Below are 25,042 nucleotides of genomic sequence, written 5' to 3'. Positions count from 1 at the left end.
CATCCTGCAGAATTAATGTTTATGCTCCCATTTGTATGCAAAACAAAGGAAAGAAAAAGTCATTTGGTGTGCAAATGTTTATGTAAGCTCAGAGAGAGGGGCAGAAGGATACACACGGAATTGTTAACATCAATGACCTCAGGGCATAAACCTCTGTATTGTTAGATTTGGTCCATGAGTATGCATTACTTTGTGATTTAAGAAACTCAGCAAAGTAGAGGAATAAAGAAATGATTGACATAGCATTTATTAAAAAAAGGAATCATAGATCTGACAGAGATTTGTTAACAAAGATATTCATCACAGCATTAATTGTAATAGTAAAAGTTGGAAGTAAATATCTCACAATAGGAGCCTAGTTAAATAAGTTGCACTATATTCCTGTGATAGAATATTGTACACTCATCAAGAATGATGTTTTGTAATATTTAATTACATGGAAAGATACTTGGCATAACTTTAACAGTAACTTTAAAAGAGCAGGGTGAACAACTATGATTTCAACTATGTAAAAATAGATACTTCTATCTATTAGGATGGCTATTCTCAAAAAATGGAAAATAATAGGTGCTGGGAAGGATGTGGAGAAATTAGAACCTTTGTGCACGGCTGAGAAGAATGTAAAATGGTGCAGCTGCTGTGGAAAACAGTGTGGTGATTCCTCAAAAAGGTAAATATAGAATTATGTGATCCAACAGGTCCACATCTAGGTATATACCCCACATAATTGCAAGCAAGGATTCAAACAGATACTTGTACACCAATGTCCTTAACAACATTAGTCACAGTAGCCAAAAGATGAAAGGAAATGAAAACATATGTCCACACAAACACTTGTCCATGAATGTCCATGGCAGCTTTATTCATAATTACCCAAAGGTGGAAACAACCCAAGTACTCATAGACATGAATGGATAAACAAAATATGGTATATCCAGAGAATAAAATATTATTTGACTATAAAAAGGAATGACACACGCTACAACATGGATGAACCTTGAAAACATTATGTTAAATGAAATAAGCCAGACACAAAAGGACAAATAGTGTATGATTCCACGTAGATGAGGTACTGAGAATAGTCAAATTCACAGAGCCAGAACATAGGATAGAGGTTACTGGGGGCTGGGGAAGGGAGGTATGGAAAGTTATTGTTTAATGGCTATAGAGTTTCTGCTTAGGAGAATAAAAATGTTTTAGAAATGGGTAGTGGTGATTATTGTACAACATTGCAAATGTAATTAATGTCACTGGATTGTACACTTAAAAGTGGTTAATATGGTAAATTTTATCTTATGTATATTTTACTATAATGGAAAAACTAAAAAAATATATATGCCAGAAAAAGACCTATTAGGAGGAGATACACTATAACATTAAGAGTGTCTCTGGGTCCTTTTACCTATTGTACTTCTATTTTCAAAATTTCTCAAAGAGCATATCTTTGGTAATTGGAAAAAGGGGTATTTTTGCAAGACTCTGAGTCTATAATTCTGGAAGCTTCACTTGGTGTTAGAAGTTCTAGTTGAGTTTAACCCTAAGCAGATACATTCACCTTTTACAGATCTGCCAGGTGGCTATGCTATCTGCTGAAAACCAAATAAGAAGACAGGAAACAATGGTAACCCCCACCACCACTACATGTCTCTCTGCAGCAGCACTTGGTGAGTTGGCACTTCCTTCTACTCCCCCAGAGAAGCCTAGCCATCCCAGGCCAGGGCTCACCAAAACACTGGCAAGGGAACTAGGTGTCCAAAGCTCAGGACAGGCGTCATCAGGCTCTGGGGTGACAAGGTCTCACTGTTTCCCCTACCAGCTCTCCCAGCAGGTGCTGGGTGGGGCTCAGGCCTGCACCAGGCCTGTTGAGGAGGACCTTCTCCCCTCCTGCACTGGTTGGTCTTTCTAGTGGGTGAGGCTGAGAATGTAGGGAATACCTTCCCTCCAGGCAAGGGGAGCCCAGTGCTTCCCACCTCTTTTGTAGAGCCCATGGAAAAAGAAGGCAGCAAACACCTCCCTTCCTGGCACCCATCCTCTGTCACTATCCCAAGAGGGTACTGGTGATTGTTGTTGGGTCCCAAGGACAAGAGACTGGGGTACCAAGCCAAGAGGATTTTGGTGGATTCCCACTTTGCATTTGAGCGACTCCAGGGGACCCCAAGCTGCCAAGAGGCCTTGTTGGACTTCCTCTGAGGTCAGTGTGGCTTTGCAGCCCAGACTCTCGGTAGCCAGCTGGGCATTGTTTCTGACAGCTGAAGGACACCATTAACATTTTCTTTATACTTGTGTGCTCTGGGGAAAGAACAGACAGACCTGATTATGTATCCCAGTCCCCCCACCTTTGGGCTGTGTGGCATGGGTGGGTCACTTCCCTTCACTGAGCCTCAGTTGTCTCATTTGTAAAGTAGGGATAATGATAGTACCCACCTGCTAGGATGACTGTCAGGATTTAAATGTGTTTATGGACACCTATAAAGCCCCTGTAATCTCCCAGGCACTCAAAAGCCCCCTTTCCCTTTCTTATCCTTTTCTGCTTTGGCACCAGTCTGCCTAGCCTTCTAGCCCAGAGACTTGTGGCTCAGGTTCCAGCTCCCTTCTCCAGAATCCATTTGAGCAGGAGCTTTGGTCCTGGCAGCCCCTATTAGTCTGTAGTAACTCCTTCCCTCCCCAGGGCCAGCTACAGCTTGCCTGTGCCCCTGCTCTCCCCTCTAAGCACCTACCTGGCTCAAGGTGTCAAAAATTCAGGCTGTTCTGAACCCCCTCTTATGCCTAGGGAGAAAAGTCTGATCCCACATCCCTGGCCACCGGCATAAGCTTTGGTGTGCGTGCCTCTAATCACAGGAACACAACATACCCATTCTCCCAAGACCTCCTGGGTCAGCATTGGAGAATGGTACTTCTGGAAGCCCATATTTGTCTAGACCCCATCAGAAGGTGCCCCTGGATTTCTAGCAAACACCTGCAGCTGGGATGTGCATGAAACTGAGACAAGAGCTGAGGTGGGGGTGGAAGGCACGTTTGATGCCCAGTCTGCCTGGGCAGACAGCAGGTAAACAGCCCCAGAGGGTGGGAACACAAAAGAACTGCCCTGAGGGAGAAGATTTTCTAGGGCAAACTCCCACCCTTGAGCCTGAGATGTCCTCCTACATACCCACCTACACATGGAGGGGCGGGTGTGTCCTTTCCCTGAGGTACCAATGCCTAGGGAGGAGATGACAGGCACCTGTATGACTTAGAAGCACCCTCTCAGGCTAGTGATGTGTTCTGAGGTCCTTGACCCTCCTTTATCCTCAGTCCCGCCCACCGTCTTCCCTTTCCTCACCCCACCTCCACTGTGTTCAGCAGACTTTTCCAGCAGACCATGAGACTAGGTGGGAGGCTGCTGGGCTCCCTTCCTCCACCTAGCTCCCCCCACCTCCACCTTCAGGAGATACCAGCGAATCCTTCCTGGAGGTTCCCGTTGCTATGGTGACTATAGTAGTCAGGCACCAGCCTGTGGGAAGGATGGGAAGTATCCATGAAGAAGATTGTGTGTCCATGTGAGTGTGTGTCTAAGTGTGTGTGCATGTCACACATACACATGTCTACCCTGAGCAGGGAGCAGGAAGGCAGGGAGGACATGAAAGCAGAAAGGGAGAGGAGGAGGAAGGGAGAGGACAGAAGAGGGGGCCAGAAGATGGAAGGGGGTGCAGGAGAGCAGATGGGGATAAGGGAGGTGAAGTGTGAATGGGGTGTGAGAGATGCAAGGGGTGAGGGGGCATGGAGGTTATCAAGGGAAAGAGGTACAGTGCAGGGTGGCAGGAGGGAGTGGTTAGGGCAAGGAGCCAGAGAGGGGAAGAACATGGGGTAAAAGTTGGGAGGGGTGTGTGGTAGAGGTGGGTGATGAGGGGAGTGGGGTGGGAGGGGAGATGGGGTGAGGGGATGGACGTAACTGCTGGGAGAAGTGGGGGTTGGATGAGTGTAGGTGTAGGGGTAGGGATAAGAAAGTGAGGTGTGGGTGCAGCTTGTGAATGCTCTGGCATGATCTTCTAAGAGACTGGAAAGGTTGTGTGGCCATTGGTATGTGGGTTGGGTGTGGGCTAAAATTTGAGAAGAATGTGGGGGTGGGGGTAGGTCAGGATGGGGGTGAAGGGGTCTGGAGAGGTGTGGGCAGCATGAGGTCACTTTCCTACTCCCACATCGAATCCACTATATCCCTGTCTGAGCTATGCACATTGCCTCTTCTCTGGCCCTTCTCTTCCCGGAGGCCCAATGCTCACATTCCTGGGCAATGAGCTTCTGTGGATTTAGAGACTCCTCCCCAGCAGAGGCTTTCCCATGGTTCCCAGGAGGCCCCTTCTTAACTGTCTCTCCCTCCCCCCACCCCCAGCATGGACCAGGGATTCCTCTCTGCCTTCAAGAACCCTGGGTCAGGGAGGCCGACTGTGGGGCACTCCTAGCATGTAACCTCGAGTGACAACAGGGACCACTGGCCAACTTGGGGCATCTGCCCTTTGCTCAGTGACCTGAGCTCTCTGCTCTCAGTATCAGTGTCAGCCCAGGAGTCCTGCTTAGCAGGAAAGCTGTGGAAGGTGGGAGGAGAAAGGAAGGCAGTGAGGCAGAAACAGCTGCCAGCCAGAGTGGAGGAAGAGCAAGGCCCCAACGGGTATGGGCAGAAGGCAAGGTGCTGGCTCTGGCAGTCCCCTCCTCTGTGTGTCAGGCCCCTCTCTCTGGCCCTTCCCATCCGAGGCTCCTGTTCAGGGAGCAGGCTCTGCTCACGGGCCTAAACTCTGGACTTAAACAGACCTCAGAGGTCACCTGTCCAACTCCCCCCATAATCTGGAGTTAGAGTCATCTCCATGGCATTTCCTCCAGGAGTCTGCCTGAATCAGGCCAGACATTTACTGGGAGCAGGAGCTCATTTCCTTCGAAGGCAGTCTGTTCCCTCTTTGGAAGGAAAAAAGCTGTTAACTGGGCAACTCTGATGTGCCAGGCCTAGGTACTGTGCAGACTTCTCATTAATGATGACCTCACAGGGCTGTTATGATGAATTCACTCCATTTTACAGATGAGATGAGTGAGGCTCAGAGAGTTGAAGTCCCTAGCTCAAGGTCACAGAGGTAATAAATAAAAGAGCTGAGTTGGAACCCAGGACTTTCTCACTACAAAGTCCCTGGCGGGGGGCGGGGGGGGGGGGCTGCTAAGCAGGACATGCCTCCTTTGCACCGTGAGGGCTCTTCTGAGGTTGGAAGTCAGAGCCCATATTCTCCCGAGTCTCCTTTTCACCTGTTGAAACAGCTGCTTCAACTCTGTCCAGGAGAATTCAGGTTCCAGCCCCCTCCCGACCTGCTCAGTGTGAGATCCAGAATGAAACACACACAGTCTGCCAGGTGGGTTCAAGCCTATCCAGAATAGAGTAGAACTATCACATCCTTCCTTGGCACCAACCTTTACTTATGTGGCCCTATGGCTTGTAAGAGAGCTAATTGTCCTCTTGGGATTCTTTCCCTTCTTGGATGAGAATTATGAAAGAAGAAGCCAGGGTTTTGTTTTCATTTCCACCACTCCCCGTAGTCGCAACGTCCTGAATTTTGAGTAGGAAAGGGGCAGAGGTGGGGGAAAAGGCAATCAGCAGCAGGCAGCGGCCTGGCAGGGTTGGGACGGGGGAGACCTATGGGGGAGTGAGGTGGCTGTCCAGTAACCACGGGAAGGGCTGGGAGTGAGGGCCAAGGGGAGGGGGAGCTAAGAGCTTAGGGGGAGGGTGTGTGCACAAGGAGACGAGGGAGGGGTGGAGCACGGGCCTGGGGTTGGGAGAGGTCAGGGTGGGGGTGGGCAGCGGCCTGCCTAAGTTAACATCCCCTACTGTGCGAGAGGAAGTCAGTCGCACATTAAGGAAATGTTGCAGCTGGTACTAAATTGGGAGGTGTCACAGGCAGCAGTGAGGACAGGTATGATTCGTGGGGGCCTGCATGGCCCAAAACAGGGGCAGAATGTTGCCGAAAAAGAGAACAGGGTTTCTGGGGCTGCCCCGGAAAGATCTGACTGAGACACTCAGGACAGGGCCCCAGGAATGGGGCGGTTACCTGGCCCTGGACCAGGGGTTCCAAGCTTGGTTTCCAGAAGTAGAGGAAGCCTCTTCACCCTGGCCTGGGCTACAGGCTCTCTACCCAGGAGAAGCTTTGAGGATGGGGCATCATCTCCAAAGGATCCCCTTTGGGGCAGGGGCTGGACAGGAGGGCTTGGAGCCTAGGGGCAGGCTTGGGAATCCGCAAAAAGGACTGGGATAGAGGTGGAATGGTGGGGTGAAGAGAGAGGGGCTGCAGGTAGGAGCAGAGCAGGGCTGCCTTCTCCCTCAGTGCCCATAATGCAGCTGCAATCCAGAGTCCTGGGGGCCTAGGCCTCAGCTGAGGGAGACAGCGCTGAAGATGAGGGGGAAAGACTAGGATAAAGCTGGCACTGCCCTTCTCCCAGCACAGCTGGCAGCAGGAGAGCAGGCAGAGTTCACTTGAGAGGGAGAGCAAGAGAGTGACAGTGACAAGGAGACAAAGGAGAGCAGGGAGGGCTTCAGCCAAGGGGAACCTGATGGGAGGCTACGGCAAAAGCATGCCTGTGCTCCTCTGCAGAACATGCAGGTTGGAGGCTTGGCACTCCTACGCATCAGCTAAGTGACCTCACACAAACTGCTGGATTCCCCCTGCACCTCAGTTTCCTCATCTGTGAAATGGGGATAATGGTGCTGGTATTGCCATCCTCCTGGGCAGTTGTGATCTCATAATATATGCGAGAGAGGGTAAAACCCTAAGCACAACATCAATGTCAGATGTTACATTATTATTACAAAACACTATCAGCTATCTCTTCCCACTTAAATCTCACAAAAGACTGAGGATGTAGGCAGAGTGAGGATTAGGGTCCCCGTTTTACACATGAGGAAATGGAAGCTCAGAGAAGTGAAGTGACATGCCCAAGGTCACACTGCTAACAAGTGGCGGAGGTGATAAGGCCTCCTGAATCCAGGACATCCTTTCTCCTACATCAAACTGCTTGGTAAAAATAAGTAATATGAGGGATGATTATTTAGTGTGGCATCAGACAGAGCTTGAAGGCAACTATAATATGGGAAAAATAAACCCATGGGAAAGTTGTGGTGTGGTCTCTCAGGCATCCTGGTGACAGAAGAGAAGAAAAATGATTGGGGCCATGGGATTGGAGGGAGGGCCACAAAGATAGACATCCTTTATTATTCTGTCTGCTAGTGGACCACATCCCTCTGCTCTCACCGAGTGTATATCTGTTACTGACATCGAGGGTGTGTGTCTGTCTACATGACAAAACATGTCCTTCTTCATGTGACAGTTCTTCCGCCTGTGTGTCTCTGACATCGTGGGGAGACACGCCTGTGGGGGACACGGTGTCTGCTTCTATGGCACTGTTTGTGGGTGCGACAATCTCTCTATATCTCTGTATGACTTTGCCTGGGGTGGTGGTGGTGGTGTATGGAAGTGTGTGTTTGTCTATCTGTCTGTACACCTTTAAGAAGTGGAATATCTCATTTGGTAGTGTGAGTGAGGCAGTGAGTCAGCTGAGGCAGAGGGAGGCGGGAGGGAGACTGCTAGGTTACGAGAACAGGAAAAAGGAGGAGAAAGTGAAGTCAGGAGCAAGGAGCTGCCCCTTTTCTCCCCAATCCCCTGCCTAATCCTTAAGAAGCTCACGAAGAGCATGGAACCCTGAAGAAGTCCATGGGGGTCACATTTCATGGAAAGGGGGCACTTTCTGCCCCTCCCCAAGGCCTCAGAGGGAGACAAGTGAGGATAGGAGTCACTGTCTCCCTCTCCAGCTCTCGGCCCCTAGCTCCAGGATGAGTGAGGCCACCACCCCACCTGGTCTCCTCCTCACTTGACCCTTTGACCTTGCTGCTCTCTTCTCTCCCCAAGGCAGGCCACCTGGCCAGGCTGAGCAAACAGGGCAGTAGCACCACATCCCAAAATGCTTACAGCCGCCATGCACCTCTTGTCCAGAATGACCCTGCTGAGGGTCAAGAAGTTTCTCCATACCCAGCTCTGCCCTAGGCAGGCCCATTCTGCTGCGGCCTCCCCTCTCCTCTGGATGCCTGTTCCTAGCAGCCAGCCAGCCAGCTTCCCCTCCACTGCTACCCCAGTGTACTGGGAAGGCACTAGGAGTTTTGTAATGCACCAGCCTCCACTGGCCTTCCCACAAGCTGCTGTGCCCTGTTCCCAACTCCTTTTATCAGGGACAAGGACCTGGCAGGTTCCCTCCTTGGGACAAGACAGGCAACCCTGGGCTCCACCTCAGGTCATATAAGGTCAATAGAGCCTGGTGCCCCACCAGCAGGAATGCCTCTCCTCTCACCCATTGGCAGGGGCCAGAGGGTGAGGTTTAGGTTGGCAAATATTTCTCCTTCCACTTTTGGCCTTCCCCCTGCACCAGTCAGTCCCAGGACATTCAATTCCGGCCGAGGTAAGGAAGGGGACACCACTGGCTGAGAATGAAGACTGGGGAGCCAGATCCCTCTTTCCACCCCTTTGTCCGTGACCCCTCCCTCCTCATGCGGGGGCGGGGCACCAGGAAGCCCCAGTCCGAAGGTGCCCAAACCCGGAATTAATAGAAGTTGGCCAGGTGGTTAACTGACCTGAATCCCTGAGGCCCCTTCTCTGGGGAGGGTCCCAAGGTAGCATTCTTAGTGCTCTACTGTGAACGGTGGGGGTGATGGGAAGAGGTGAAGGCGGAGACCTCCTTTTTTCTCCGGGTCCCACCGCCACCGCTCCCGCCGCCGAGGTAGGTGGTGTGCCCGCGGACGCCAGTCCCTACCTTACAGCCTTTCGTGCAGGACCGGATTGAGTACTCTTCTGCCTGTAAGTATTTATGCAGCACGAGGTCGAACTCGTCATATTTTTCCTGAGCATGTCGGTCGAGCCGCTGGTACGCCTCGATACAGTTGCTACACACCTCCCAGGCCCCGGAGCCCGGGCTGGCCACCACGGCCAGAAGGTCCCCCAGCAGGGTGTCCAGGCTGCAGTCCAGGCTGTCGGGGCGGTCCATGCCCAGCAGCAAGTCCCAGACCGTGTAGGTGTCGCAAAAGGAGAGAGTGAAGTTCCGAAAGTGGCCTTTGAGCAAGTTTTTTTTGGCGGAGGGGAACTCGGCCGGGGCACGGGAAGGGGAGTCAGGGGGCCGCAGTGGGGGGGCTGGAGTAGTCGGTTCAAAAAGTCTCTGCAAAGATTGCAATTTGGTGCAAGCTGCGTCCAGCCCCGTGGGCTCTGGGACGCCACCGCAGTCCGGCCTGGGACCGGCAGCGGGGGCAGCTTTGGTCAGGTTGCTGTATTGGGGGCCGCAAGTGCCCGGGGATGCGCTGGGCTCGCCGGGCGGCGGCGGCCGCAGGGGCAGCACCGCGCGAGGAGGCATCGGCTGCCGCTCCCGGCCGGTCCCCCAGGGCGGCCGCATGGCGCTGCTCAGCTCCCTGGCCCGGGGCCGGGCCCCCGCGCACAGCCACAGATGGTCAGCGAGCAGCACGGTGAAGAAGAGCAGGGACGCCAGGGACAGTCGCCATCGCTGCGCCCGCTCAGAGTCAGCGCAAGGTTTGTCGCTTGGCCTGGGAGCCCAGCAGCAGCAGCAGCAGCAGATAGTCAGCGCGGCGGCGTCTTTCCCGGGCCACATCCAAGCGCCCCTGAACATATTTCAGGGGGGTCCGGGCTGGAGGGATCAGGTAGGCGCGAGGCCGGACGGCCGTCACTGGCGGGCGAGCGGGCTGCGCGCCGCTTCGCGCTCCTTGGCGCCGTCCAGGCTCTACCTCGGAGGTTGCATGGTGAGGCAGGCCACCGGCCCGGGGCCCCGCTCAAGGCCAGAGTCGCGGGGTGCTCTCGTGCCGTCCCCGCGCTCCTCCCGCGCTCCCTCGCTCGCAGTCTGGGCGCCGCCGCCCGGCCCGCTAGGCACTGCCCGGTGTCCCGGCGGGGGGCGGTGCGGGGCACTGGGGCGGTGGCGGCTGCGGCGGCGGCGCCGCACTCCTCATAGTGTCGGGCCCCTCAGCTGCCCTCGGCTCCGCGCCACTCCGCTCCGCGCCACTCCACTCCGCGCCGGCGGCCGCCCGGCTCGCACTCTGTTCTGGCCGTCTCGGCTCAGCGCAGCTCTGCGCCCCTCAGCGCCGCCGTGCGGGCCCAGCCACCGCGCTCCGCTCGCTCGCCCCGCGCCGCGCCGCGCCGCGCCGCTCCCGCCCGCTCGTCCGCCCGCCCGCCTGCTGCCTGCTCCGCGCCGCTCCCTGCCTCGCTTGCGCCCTCCTAGGCCCGCCGGCCGGCCCACTGCCCGGCCCTTCGGGCTTCGCTCGCGCTCTGGCCGTTCGCCCGGGCCGGTCCCGGGCCGGCTCCGCTCCGGCTCCGCGCCTGCTGCTCCCAGAGTTCCGGCTCGGGCGGGCCACCTGGCTCCTGGCGGCGCCACAGGCGCCGGACGCCGACACGGGGCTTCACTTAGTGCGCCTCTCGCTTCCGTCTCCCGTTAGCACCGCTGTGGTGGCCGCCAAGCGGCACGGCCCCGTGGCTCCCGCTGGCCATGCCCCCTCAGTCTGTCGCCATCTTCCGCTGTGCGGAGAACACCTTGAGAGCCCGAGTGCGAGTGTGTTGGTGGGGGGGGGGGGGGGAGCGGGGCGGAGAAAGAGGCACTGAGAGGAGGAGGGAGCGGGACTGGGGCCCCGACTGCGCCTGCGCCTCAGGACTCACCGCCCCCCACCCCCCCGGCCCCCGCCGGCCGCAGCCTGTGCTGTTTGGGGATGTTTCCAGTCCACCCCCAACTCCATTCACTTCAGCGCCTCCGTTCATCCGCCCGCTCCCCGCGTGCACACGCCACACGCTGAGTCCCAGGCCCCGGCGCTCTCCCTCCCCCGCCCACCTGGGCGCCAGCCTCCCTCCCCAGCGGCTGCTCACTCTCCGCCAACCCCCCCTCCCCAACCCCCGAGGGCTAGGGGACTTCTGAGGGTGATTCTTGGTGGCAGGAGGCTAGAGGCTTCTCCTTAGCGTCTCGCTGCCTTCCTGGGTCGCGTCTCCCGTCCCCGTGACTAGGCGATGCTGGAGCCGGCTGCGGATGGAACCAGTCCCCGTGTCCCTAACTCCCTGCCCGAGGCGGCCCCTGGTGCTGAAGGACAGCTCCCAGCTCTGACGCCACAGAGGACAGGTCTGGGAGAGCGCCCTGGAGGGGGCAAGACGGTGGGCTAAGATGGGTAGTAGAGATAGGGTGTCGTTTCTGCCCGTACTAAGATTTACAGCAGCCTCTCCCCCTTCCTAGCTTCCTGGCTCCCCCTACAGGCTGCTGAGAAAAGCTTGAGAGAGAGTTAGGGAAGCTGCGCCTCCCGGATGGAACCATGTGCTTGGGGCCCTCACAGAGTCACATGGCACTAGGAACTCAGACGTACAAACGTCCTGCCGCGCCACTAACCTTGTTTGGATTCCACCAAATCACAGACTGGTCCTATTGTCTACTTCCTTTTCTCGCAACCTTCCACTCCCAGTAACTCCCCCATTCAAAATTTTAATCAGCCATTGCCAGTAAATTTGTGTTAATATAAAGAATAACAACAATAAAGAAAATTGCCTTTATTGAGCGTATACTAGGTGCTAGGTCACTGCTCAAGGTACCTTAGATGAATTATTTCATTTAATCTTCACAACAATCTTAATAAGATAGGCACTACTGTTATCTTCATTTACCTATGGGGGAAGCTGAAGTTTAGAGAGGGTCAGTTGCCTAAGGCCACATAGTTAGTAACTGATGAAGCCAAGACAGAAACCCAGGCAGTCTGGCTCTAGAGCTCTCTTAACACTCAAGTAAAGCCCTGGAAATATGAAGGAGAGGAAGATACAGTCCTACCTTAAAGGAAATTACAGTCTACATGAGGAAACAATGTATGTTGGTTAGTGGAAGGATTCATGGACTGGAGACTTGGGTTCAAGTAATAGTTCTACCACTGAACATGAGGTGTGTCCTTGAGAGAATCTTTTCTTTCTCTGAGTCTTGGTTTTCTCCTGAGTAACATGAGGAGATGCCAAGGGCTAAATGAGATAGGTGGGAATCATTAGCACTACTCAGGGTGGGCTGGGGTGGATGCATGAAAGGTTTCCAGAAGAGTGAAAATTTGAGCTTGTTCTAAAGAAGTAGAAGGATTTGGGTGGGTGGGAAGGGCATTCCATTTAAGAGGACTGTTTCAGGGATGAGAAGGGACCCTGTATGGTTGTGAAGCCATAGTGTGACAGTTTGGCTGTATTGGTGGTGAGAGCTTGTGAGGAAGGGAATAGAGGCATATGAGAGACAAAGGACAAAAATATCAGGCATTTGGGAAGCCTATTCATTCATAATGTTCCAAGTACTATGTTGGGGACTAGGCAGGAGACTGAAGTGGATCAGACATGTCCCCATCCTTGAGATGCTCTCACAGTTGAATTAGAGAGCAGACATTTTATTTATTTAGTTTTTTTTTAAAGTTTATTTATTTTGAAAGAGAGAGAGAATATCCCAAGCAGGCTCTGTACTGCCAGCTTGGAGCCCAATGTGGGGCTCAAACACACCAACCATGAGATCATGACTTGAGCTGAAATCAAGAGTCAGACGCTTAATTGACTGAGCACCCAGGTGTCCTGGGATACAGACATTTTAAAGAAGAAATTGCAACTGAGTGCAATAAAGATAAATATGAGTGGGAGGAAGGAGAAGTTTCCATCCCATAAGGGAAAGGACTGATTCACTCTGTCAACTTCCCTCAGAGACAACTTTGCACACGGGCATATGAGTTGAGGCCATTCATTCATTCATTCATTTGGCAAACATCTTTTGAGGATCTGTTATGTTACAGATGCTGTACTAGGCATCAGAGATATGGGCATGAGTAAAATATGTGTCTTGGGCTGAAGGAGTTTAGTTGAAGTCTTAAGAGATGAGTAGGAATTGGCTGGACAGATAGGAGAGAAAGTGGTGTGTGAAGGATGTCCCAGGCAGAGGGAATGTCATGTGTAAAGGCCCAGGAGCAAAGCCAAGAATGGCATGTTCAGAAATCTGCAAAGTAGTTCATTGTGAATAGGTGTGAAATGGGAGCACTGCCAAAAACAAGGCTGAGGATTTGGCAGGAGACAAATCATGAAGAGCCCTGGGTGCCATGCTAAGTAGTTTGGACTTTATCCCATGGGTACTGAGAGCCACAGAAGAGGCTGAAAGGTTTTCAGCAGGAGGTGACACAGTAAGATTTGTATTTTTAGAAGATTCATTTGGCTGTAGGATAGACATTGGGTTGGGGCAGGGGGAGACTTGAGACAGGTAAACTGGTTAGCAGACTGGTTAATGGTTCAGATGAGAGGTATTAAGGGCTAAACAAAGACACCAGCAGTAGGAGTAAAGAAGAAATACACATAGGAGGGAAATGACAGAAATTAAAGGACCTAGGACTGGCCTAGATATAAGGACGAAAGTAGGGCCTGAAGGAAGATGAAACCAAAGGGTTTGAGTTAGTGCCATGGGCACGACTGCCCCTGCCTCCCTAAGAACTGTCTTTCCAGAGCCATTCTTTGTTTAGTCCTTGGAGGGTTCAGTGTTCTGTTTAACAAAGAAGGCTAATCGCTTACAGATGCCTGGTTCTGAGCTGATTGGCAGGGCCACAGTGATGGACACCCTTGAATGCCAATGAAAGAGCAGCTTGCCAGGTTTAGGCTATCAGCTCTGAGCACCTCTGGAGCTTTCTGTGAGAAGTCACTCAGGCAAGACTCCCGCCCTCTCCCAGCGCACACAGGGCCAAAAGTGTCTCACAAAGGTGCATTATCACAGGAGCACAATGTAACAATAACTTACCTACACAGTACCTGCTGCACACAAAGGAGAAGTAGTAGCATACCAGCAGTCAGAGGAAGCTCTCATTTTCTCCCTCTAGATGACACAAGAAATTGGGATTGTGGCTTCTAATCAGGCCCCTGGAGTAGAAAAGCCAGGTGTGGAGGGGGACTGCTGCTCCCCAGAACTGGTGAGTCCTGGCCAGCCTTCCTCCTCCCAATCCTTTTTCTCCACCTGCTCCAGGTTAGCAGAGCCAGAGGATAAGGGTGGGTCACTTCTGATGGGACCCAGACTGCCCAGGAAGAGTGATACAGTGTTCCCAAACCTGGTAGGGGGAAGACGACTTGGAGTAGAAGAAGGAAGGGAAGGTTTTCCACAGTGAAATTCTGACAATTAGGAAGAAGAAAAAGTGACAGCCACTTAAAGAGACGAATATGGTTATGCAGAGAATTTTCTGTTAAGCTCATATCTTAAAAGTTCATGGGAAAAAGATGGAAACAAGGACTCGTAATTAAAGCTAAATCTAATAACCTATAAGAAGAGTGCCAGGATGGCTAAAGCACAGCTTGAACTAAAACTTGTCAGGCTCTGCTTGGATCCCATCCTCTTTCCCCCTTCTCCCTTTATAGTTGGAGTACTTTTCCTCTGACCTGCAGGCTACACCTGTCTTAAGACAGGAAGGATTGAAGTAACCTCACCTTGTATCAAGTAGCCCCTTTGCCACCAATCTGAGTCTTATCTCAAGTTTCCACGGAGCCTCTGTCTCATTGTGCAGTTCTGATCCCTGGCCTTCTGTCTCATGTCCTGTGTCTGAGTACCCCAGTCAGAGACCCTGCCTGACCACCAGTTCCCTATCAAGTTCTAGGCCCAGTATGTTCTTTTAGTCCACCATCGAGGGAGAAGGTCCTGACCCCAAGCCCCCATTCAGTGGCTAAGACCTGATGGCCTACTGATGGACTCCTCTGACCCCAACTGCACACTTTTATTTCTAAATGTCTAAGTTCTTGTATTCATGTTAGCCCTCCATTTGGATCCCAAGTTTTCTAATATTGTAACACTATGTCAGTTAGGTGTGCTTTTCGCTGCAGATAATAGACAACTCTACATTCATGGCTATTTAAGATAGAGGTTTATTTGTCTTATGCAACAAAAATTCCCTGAATACATGGTCCAGGGCTGGTATGGCAGTTCAACAATGCCATCAAGGCCCTGGCTTTTCATCTCCACTGTCCTTAGGATAGGCTTGCTTTTTGTCTCATGGTCACAAGACACCTGCTATAGCTCTGGGTCTCATGTCTGTATCATAGACAGGAAGAAGGGGAAAGAGCCACAGGGAAAGAAGACTAAGGACAAAAAACATTCTAGAGTGGCTTTGGCTTTTTGTTCAGAATGAACACTCTCCCCAGTGACATCTACCTACATCTCTTTGACTAGAACTGTGTCATATAGACACTCCCAGCTGCAAAGGAAGCCAGAAAGTCCACTACTTTTAGCTGGGCACACTAATGCTCTGAGCAAACTTGGGATTCTTTGAGTAAGGAAGAAGGAAATCCTTATAGGGCAAACAACTGGTAGCATCTACCATGAACCCCAACCACCAACTGCTTGCCTGGACTACTTTTCCTTTATACTAAACCACTAATATACCGGGCTTTGACTGCTACACTTGACTTCCTCTCAGCAACTACAGCTGGTTTGTTCCTCTAGCACAGGATAGAAGAGACCTGCCTGGTTTAACAACAGCACATGTGAAAAAGACCTTGATTTGATTGTAAAGTCAATACAAGCCAACAGAGTGATGATGCTGCCAAAAGAGGTAATTAGATTTTAGGCTGCATTAAGAGAAGTATAGAACTAGAACAAGAGAAAAGATGGTTATGCCCTTCTCTATACTTGTCACATCCTACCTAGAGCTCTGTGCTCCATTCTGGACAACCCATTTAAACAGGGATACATTGGCTAAGTACAAAGTGTCCAAAGGTGGGTCACTAGGCTGGTGCACCTGAAGCCATATCATATGAGGAACAGCTGAAGGACCTAGGCTTAATTGGTCTAGAGGTAAAGAGACCCAGGAAAGAGCCCCCAGAGTGGAAGGATCAGAAGTAGTCATTGAAGTTAGGGTTTAGAGCCAAGAAGATTATAACAAGCAGGGTGGTGTCAAGTGATTAAGTTGGGGGATGGGAGAGAGAATCAATAACAATAAAAATGCTTACATAGTGCTTAGTATGTACCAGGTACTGTTCTAAGCATTGACATATATTAAGTCCATTAATTGTCTATGCAACAATTCTGTGAGGTATGAAATGTTATTTTCTCCATCTTCCAGATGAAGAAAGTGAGGGACAGACAGATTAAGGCACTTATCTAAAGCCACACAGCTAGCAAGTGGCTAAAGCAGAATTTGAATACAAGAGTTCATGCTCACCTTAGAACAGCATTAGTGATTATGGGTAATTACTTAGATTTGAGCATCAGATAGCATTTGCAGCTTGCTTGATTATTTGTCAGTGGTGGATGAGTTGGCAAATAGGGCAGAGAGATAGAGGGCCCTATTTTATTTATTTTTTAATTTACATCGAAGTTAGTTAGCATATAGTGCAACAATGATTTCAGGAGTAGATTCCTTAATGCTCCTTACATATTTAGCCAATTCCCCCTCCAACAACCCCTCTAGTAACCCTCTGTTTGTTTCCCATATTTAAGAGTCTCTTATGTTTTTGTCCCCCTCCCTGTTTTTTATTATTTTTGCTTCCCTTCCCTTATGCTCATCTGTTTTGTTTCTTAAAGTCCTCATATGAGTGATGTTATATGATATTTGTCCTTCTCTGACTAATTTTGCTTAGCATAATACCCTCTAATTCCATCCACGTAGTTGTGAATAGCAAGACTTCATTCTTTCTGATTGCCGAGTAATACTCCATTATATATGCATACCCCATCTTCTTTATCCATTAATCCATCGATGGACATTTGGGCTCTTTCCATACTTTGGCTATTGTTGATAGTGCTGCTATAAACATGGGGTGCATGTGTCCTTTTGAAACAGCACACCTGTATCCCTTGCATAAATGCCTAGTGGTGCAATTGCTGGGTTGTAGGGTAGTTCTATTTTTGGTTTCTTGACGAACCTCCATACTGTTTTCCAGAGTGGCTGCACCAGCTTGCATTCCCACCAACAATGCAAAAGAGATCCTCTTTCTCTGCATCCTTGCCAACATCTGTTGTTGCCTGAGTTGTTAATGTTAGCCATTCTAACAGGTGTGAGGTGGTATCTCATTGTGGTTTTGATTTGTATTTCCCTGATGATGAGTGAAGTTGAGCATTTTTTCATGTGTCGGTTGGCCATCTGGATGTCTTCTTTGGAGAAGTGTCTATTCATGTCTTTTGCCCATTTCTTCACTGGATTATTTGTTTTTTGGGTGTTGAATTTGCTAAGTTCTTTATAGATTTTGGATACTAACCCTTTATCTGATATGTCGTTTTCAAATATCTTCTCCCATTCTGTCTGTTGCCTTTTAGTGTTGCTGATTGTTTCCTTTGCTGTGCAGAAGCTTTTTATTTTGATGAGGTCCCAGTATTTCATTTTTGCTTTTGTTGCCCTTGCCTCTGGAGATGTGTTGAGTGAGAAGTTGCTGCAGCCAAGAATCAAAGGGGTTTTTGCCTGCTTTCTCCTCGAGGATTTTGATGGCTGCTTGTCTCACATTTAGGTCTTTCATCCATTTTGAGTTTATTTTTGTGTATGGTGTAAGAAAGTGGTCCAGCTTCATTCTTCTGCATGTTGCTGTCCAGTTTTCCCAGCACCACTTGCTGAACAGACTGTCTTTATTCCATCGGATATTCTTTCCTGCTTTGTCAAAGATTAGTTGGCCATACGTTGGTGGGTCCATTTCTGGGTTCTCTATTCTGTTCCATTGATCTCAGTGTCTATTCTTGTGCCAGTACCATACGGTCTTGATGATTACAGCTTTGTAGTATAGCTTGAAGTCCGGGATTGTGATGCCTCCTGCTTTGGTTTTCTTTTTCAAGATTGCTTTGGCTATTCGGGGTCTTTTCTGTTTCCATACAAATTTTAGGATTATTTGTTCTAGCTCTGTGAAGAATGCTGGTGTTACTTTGATAGGGATTGCATTGAATATGTAGATTGCTTTGGGTACTATTGACATTTTAGCAATATTTGTTCTTCCTATACAGGAGCATGGACTTTTTTTTCCATTTTTTTTTGTGTCTTCTTCAATTTCTTTCATAAGCTTTTTATAGTTTTCAATGCATACATTTTTCACCTCTTTGGCTAGATTTATTCCTAGGTATTTTATGGTTTTTGGTGCAACTGTAAATGGGATTGATTCCTTGATTTCTCTTTCTGTTGCTTCATTATTGGTGTATAGGAATGAAACCGATTTCTGTGCATTGATTTTATATCCTGAAACTTTGCTGAATTCATGGATCAGTTCTAGAAGTTTTTTGGTGGAATCTTTTGGGTTTTCCACACAGAGTATCATGTCATCTGCGAAGAGTGAAAGTTTGATCTGCTCCTGGCTGATTTGGATGCTTGTTATTTCTTTGTGTTGTCTGATTGCTGAGGCTAAGACTTCCAATACTATGTTGAATAACAGTGGCAAGAGTGGACATCTCTGTCGTGTTCCTGACCTTAGGGGCAAAGCTCTCAGATTTTCCCCATTGAGGATGGTATTAGCGTTGGGTCTTTCCTACATGGCTTTTATGATCTCAAGGTATGATCCTTCTATCCCTACTTTCTTAAAGACTTTTTTTTTTTTATCAAGAAATGATGTTGTATTTTGTCCAGTGCTTTCTCTGCATCTATTGAGAGGATCATATGGTCCTTGTCCTTTCTTTTACTGATGTGATGAATCATGTTAATTGTTTTGAGGATATTGAACCAGCCCCGCATCCCAGATATAAATCCTACTTGGTTGTGGTGAATAATTTTTTTAATGTATTGTTGTATCTGGTTGGCTAATATCTTGTTAAGGATTTTTGCACCCATGTTCATCAGGGAAATTGGTCTATAGTTCTCCTTTTTAGTGGGGTTTCCTTTTTAGTGGGGTCTCTGTCTGGTTTTGGAATCAAGGTAATGCTGGCTTCATAGAAAGAGTTTGGAAGTTTTCTTTCCATTTCTATGTTTTGGAACAGTTTCAAGAGAATAGGTGTGAACTCTTCCTTAAATATTTGGTAGAATTCCCCTGGAAAGCCGCCTGGCTTTGGAATCTTGTTTTTTGGGAGATTTTTGATTACTAGTTTGATTTCTTTACTGGTTATGGGTCTGTTCAAATTTTCTATCTCTTCCTGTTTCGGTTTTGGTTGTGTATTTGTTTCTAGGAATTTGTCCATTTCTTCCAGATTGCCCATTTTATTGGCATATAATTGCTCATAATATTCTCTTGTTATTGTTTTTATTTCTGCTGTGTTGGTTGTGATCTCTCCTCTTTCATTCTTGATTTTATTTATTTGGGTCCTTTCCTCTTTCTTTTTGATCAAACTGGCTAGTGGTTTATCAATTTTGTTAATTCTTCAAAGAACCAGCTTCTGGTTTCATTGATCTGTTCTACTGGTTTGTTTTTTTTTTTTTTTTTTTTGGTTTTGATAGCATTGATTTCTGCTCTAATTTTATTATTTCCTGTCTTCTGCTGATTTGGGGTTTTATTTGCTGTTCTTTTTCCAGCACCCTAAGGTGTAAGGGTAGGTTGTCTGTCTGAGATCTTTCTTCCCTCTTTGAAATGCCTGGATTGCTATATACTTTCCTCTTATGACTGCCTTTGCTGCATCTCAGAGGTTTTGGGTTGTGGTGTTGTCATTTTCATTGACTTCCATATACTTTTTAATTTCCTCTTTAACTGCTTGGTTAGCCCATTCATTCTTTAGTAGGATGTTCTTCAGTCTCCAGGTATTTGTTACCTTTCCAAATTTTTTCTTGTGGTTGATTTTGAGTTTCATGGAGTTGTGGTCTGAAAATAAGCACAGCATGATCTTGATCTTTTTGTGCTTGCTTATGGCTGATTTGTGTTCCAGTATATGGTCTATTCTGGAGAACGTTCCATGTGCACTGGAGAAGAATGTATATTCTGCTGCTTTAGGATGAAATGTTCTAAATATATCTAAGTCCATCTGGTCCAGTGTCTCACTCAAAGCCATTGTTTCCTTGTCGATTTTTTGATGAGATGATCTGTCCATTGCTGTGAGTGGGGTGTTGAAGTCTCCTACTATTATGGTATTCATGAACTTCTTTATGTTTATGATTAATTGATTTATATATTTGGGTGCTCTCACATTTGGCACATAAATGTTTACCATTGTTAGGTCTTCTTGGTGGATAGACCCCTTGATTATGATACAGTGCCCTTCTGCATCTCTTTATACAGTCTTTATTTTAAAGTCTAGATTGTCTGATATAAGTATGGCTACTCTGGCTTTCTTTTGTTGACCACTAGCATGATAGATGGTTCTCCATCCCCTTAATTTTCAATCTGAAGGTGTCTTTAGGTCTAAAGTGGCTCTCTTGTAAACAGCATATAGATGGATCTGGTTTTCTTATCCATTCTGTTAGCCTATGTCTTTTGATTGGAGCATTGAGTCCATTGCCGTTTAGAGTGAGTACTGAAAGATATGAATTTTTTGCCATTATCATGCTTGTAGAGTTGGAGTTTCTGGTGGTGTTCTCTGGTCCCTTCTAATCTTTATTGCTTTTGGCATGTATGTGTGTATGAATGTATTTATATTTTTATCTTTTCTCCCCTCAGAGAATCCCCCTTAAAATTTCTTGCAGGGCTGGTTTAGTGGTCACAAACTCCTTTAATTTTTGTTTTTCTGGGAAACTTTTTTATTTCTCCTTCTATTTTGAATGATAGCCATACTGGATAAATAATTCTTAGCTGCATATTTTTCTGATTCAGCACATTGAATATATCCCACCACTCCTTTCAGGCCTGCCAAGTTTCTGTGGATAGGTCTGCTGAAAACCTGATCTGTCTTCCCTTGTGTGTTAGGGACTTTTTTTCCCTTGCTGCTTTCATGATTCTCTCCTTGCCTGAGTATTTTGTGAATTTGACTATGATATGCCTTGTTGATGGTCGGTTTTTGTTGAATCTAATGGGGGTCCTCTGTGCTTCCTGGATTTTGATGTCTGTGTCTATCCACTATGATTTTCTCACATAACCCTTCTACCCCTATTTCTCTCTCTTCCTCTTCTGGGACACTTGTGATTCTGATATTGTTCCTTTTTAATGAGTCACTGATTTCTCTAATTCTTAAATTGTGCTCTTTTGCCTTAATCCCCCTCTTTTTTTCTGCTTCATTATTCTCCATAAGTTTGTCCTCTATATCACTGGTTCTCTGTTCTGCCTCATCCATCCTTGCCACCGCAGCATCCATCCATGATTGCAGCTCAGTTATAGCATTTTTATTTCATCCTGACTAGATTTTACTTCTTTTATCTCCACAGAGAGGGATTCTAATCTATTTTCGACTCCAGTTAGTATTCTTATTATCATGACTCTAAATTCTGGTTCAGACATCTTGCTTTTATCTGTGTTGGTTAAATCCCTGGCTGTCGTTTCTTCATGCTCTTTCTTTTGGGGTGAATGCCTTCATTTAGTCATTTTCAAGGGAGAAAAGGAATTAACGAGGTAGAAAAATTGAAATTAAAAAAATTAAGATTAAAAAAATATTAAAAATTAAAAACACATACACACAAATAGAATAGATGATGCTAGATTCTAGGTGTGTTTTTGTCTGGGTGTTGAAAGTGGTTTGATAGATTAGAGAAAAAAGGGAAAAAAAGAGGGAATCGTTTGAGAATTTGGAAAAATAAATACATTGAAGTAGACTAAAATGAAATGATGGGAGTAAAAGAGAATTTGAAAAAATTTACACAAAAGTAAAGAGTATAGTAGAAAACATTAAAGAAAAATATTGTTAATAAAAATTAAAAATAAAAATGAATTTTTTCTCTTTCTGTATTCAAGAAAAAGAAAAGAAGGAAAAAGGAGACAAAAGAAATAAAAGGAAATCGTTTGAAAATTTGAAAAAGTCAATACACCATAGTGGACTAAAATAAAATGATGGAAGTAAAATAGAATTTGAAAAAAAATACATAAAAGTAAAAAACGTAGTAAGAAAAATAACGAAAAATAATTTTAATAGAAATTGAAAATAAAAATGAAGTTTTTATCTTTATTCTAGAAAAAGAAAAGAAACGAAAAAGAGAAAAAAGAAAAAGAAAAAAAAGGAAATTGTTTGAAAATTTGAAAAAGTGTATACACTGAAGTAGACTAAAATAAAATGATGGAAGTAAAATAGAATTTGAAAAAATTTACACAAAAGTAAAAAATATAATAAAAAAGTAAGGAAAATTATTTTTAAGAAAAATTGAAAATAAAATGAATATTTTCCTTTTGTATTCAAGAAAAAGAAAAGAAGTGAAAAAGAGAAAAAAAAGAAAGAAAATTGAATAGATGGACCTGGTAACAGATTGAAATAGGACTGAAATTACTCTGTTTTCCCCTAGAAGTCAGACTGTGGAGCGCTTTATGGTCCATGAACTAAGCAGGTGGTAAGACTTGTCTTCTTGAAGAGGTTCAGTTGGGTGGGGCTTAGTGTAATGGCTTCGTTCTCCACTAGATGGCGCTGCTTAGGCGCTTGTAGGTGCGTCTTCGCATGCGTGGGAGTGGTGAAAATGGCGTCATCCAGCTACCCAGTCTCTAGTATAGGAACTCTGTTCTTCCTGGTCAGCAATCACACACCTGTCCTCTGTCTTCAGCTTTTGTCCACTCCCCGCATTTTCCTGTCTGTGACCAAGCCCCAGGCAGTACCTCTCTCCTGAGTTTTGTCTCAGATGCGGCTGTTTTCCCAAGCCCCTTACTTCTGAAGGACTGTGGCTTTGGCCTGTTCCAACCCCTCTGCAGGAGAGTCTCACCAAGCAATGACCAAATGTTGGCTGCACCCAGGAATACTTGCTGGATCCTGCTGCTGCCGGTGCCCCGAGACTGCGGCCAGGTGCCAGCCCACCCCAGAAAAAATTCATGAGATAGTGTAGCAGCAGCGTTTCAGGATTATGGAAAATCACAACACACATCTGACACCAGTCAGACCTTGTTCCAGTACCAGCGAATGTGGCCGTTCCCTGGGGTCTGCTGGGACCAGGTGGCCTCAACAGTTTCTACCAAATGTCCTTCCAGCAGTGGAACCGCTTTTCCCCATGTGGCCCAAGAACCTCCCGGACCCCACTCTGCTTCTGGGGATTTGCCCTTCCTACCAGAGTGCCACCAGGTATCGAGCTGCAGAGTTGCAGACTCTGTGCTCTCCTTGTTTACAGTCTTAATGGAACTTAAACCCTCTCCTTTCTCCTTTCTTCCTTTTTAGTTTAGTCCCTGTGGCTGTTTCTAATTTTCCACTTTCTCTCCAGCTGCTTTTGGGGAGGGTTTTTTTTTTCCATATTCTCCCCCCGGTCTCTGTTCTCTGACCACCCGCAAAAGTGGCTCCCTGCCTGCTGCTGCTTCTCTCTCCCAAGTTCACCTTTCTTTGCCGTGTACCTGCTGAATTCTGTGGTTCAAGTTGTACACATTGTTGTGTTAATCCTCAAATCAGTTTTCTAGGCGTGCAGGATGGTTTAGTGTTGGTCTGGCTGTATTTCATGGACATAAGACACACAAAAAGCTTCCTGCTGTTATGCCATCTTGGCTCCTCCTCCATTAAAATTCATTTGTGTAAGAACTCTATTTTGTTAGTTTGAAGGCAAGACTTCAAACTTGTAAGAATTGGGCATTCCAAAACTCAGAAGCTAACCTAAATGTTTTTTTCAAGTTCATGTGAATCTGGGATAATATTTGGTACTAAAGCTAATTTAAGGCTGTTGGTTTAATTAAAATAAATTGTCTTTAGAGTTAAAAAAAGAAACAAAAAAACCCAAAAACAAGCCAAAATGAAACCAAAACCGATTTCCTCATGCTTCTCATAGCAAGGATAAAAATATGCTGCCTTAGCTCTATCCAAAGAGTTCTAAAGGTTATTATTTTGGGCTAAGTGCTAGTCCCCACATTTCACAATATAGAGAATTGAGGTGCCATCTGTTATACTGTATGTGGGCTACTCTTGGTATTTGGATATTAAGAGTCTGCTAAAACTGAAGCGTCAGACTGTGGAGTCTGTACAGGTCAAAGCCATGCCTCTCAATGTATGGGGTTTGCTTTCACCTGAACTGTGTGATAGTACCTGATATCAATCACAATGGAGTTCTGAGAATCACCTGAGAAAGAAATTTATTTTTCTTAAGTTTATTTTATTTTAAGAGAGTGTGAGAGAGCATGAGTGGGGGGAGGAGAGAGGGAGAGGGAGAGGGGGAGAGAGGGAGAAAGGGAGAGAGAGAGACAGAGAGACAGAGAGAGACAGAGAGAGACATAGAGAAAGAGAGAATTCCAAGCGGGCTTCACACTGTCAGTAGGGGGCCTGATGCAGGGCTTGAATCCACAAACCATGAGATCATGACCTGAGGGAAAGCCAAGAGCTGGGCTTACCTGCCTGAGCCACCCAGGCTCCCCACAAGAAATATATTGATCAGAGAGGAAACCATGGCTGAAAAGGAGGCCTCTAGCAAGTCTGGGATTCAGGTTTCTGCAGTATTGTCTGGAGAGGGAACCCAGCCCTCAAACACTTGCTCACTGAGGTTGGAGATACGAAGTGCCCTCTCTGTGAACACAGACCAGAACCAGAGAGGGAAGGAGCCAGGCCTATGCCATTTTGGAGCCCGGATGTAGTACAGACATGAGTGAGTCCCAGTGAAGAGTTAGCCATTATTGGCTCAGAGATGTGTGTTGTGGAATCTGGGCTATTTGGGTTTCTGGTGTTGACTTGTGCTTCCCCCAGAGTGTTTCAGGAAGTTCTTTGTGCAAATACTGTGACAACGGGTGATGAGAAAGAGGCAGAGCCCTACTCTGTGGCCCTCTGTGGAGGTCCTAGGAGTGAGATGCCCTCCTTCCCAAGGTCTTCTTTGCTCCAATCTGGCAGACTCTGTGTTCTGTTTTACCAAGGGAGTGACAGTGGCAAGGTTAGAGTGAGACCTAGGATCTTAAGGGGAAAGGAAGATTCAATGGGCCAGAGTTGGGAGTTGATCAGAGCTTCTCCCATGAAGACTCTCTTTTTAGTGCAATTGGTTTCTCCTAACAAGGGAAGTGGTTTCTTTATTCACTAGGTACTTTTCTTATGGGTCAACAAGAGACCTACCTATAGAGACAAAGGTAGATTT

The 25,042-nt window shown here is 47.3% G+C and overlaps 1 protein-coding gene across 1 annotated transcript in view; it reads right to left on the bottom strand.

The window, feature by feature from the left end:
- The window catches only part of NALF2 (NALCN channel auxiliary factor 2), a 30,421-nt gene extending 19,808 nt beyond the window's left edge, over positions 1–10,613 (bottom strand). Inside the window, exon 1 of the mRNA XM_023248947.2 lies at positions 8,806–10,613. Within this exon, the coding sequence (XP_023104715.1) occupies positions 8,806–9,666 (861 nt within the window). The 5' untranslated portion in view covers positions 9,667–10,613. The remainder of the gene's footprint in view (positions 1–8,805) is intronic.
- Between the last annotated feature and the right edge of the window lie 14,429 nt (positions 10,614–25,042).

Source organism: Felis catus, chromosome X (genome assembly GCF_018350175.1).
Source record: "Felis catus isolate Fca126 chromosome X, F.catus_Fca126_mat1.0, whole genome shotgun sequence".
Taxonomy (NCBI): domain Eukaryota; kingdom Metazoa; phylum Chordata; class Mammalia; order Carnivora; family Felidae; genus Felis; species Felis catus.
This window is presented reverse-complemented; position numbering and strand designations above follow the sequence as displayed.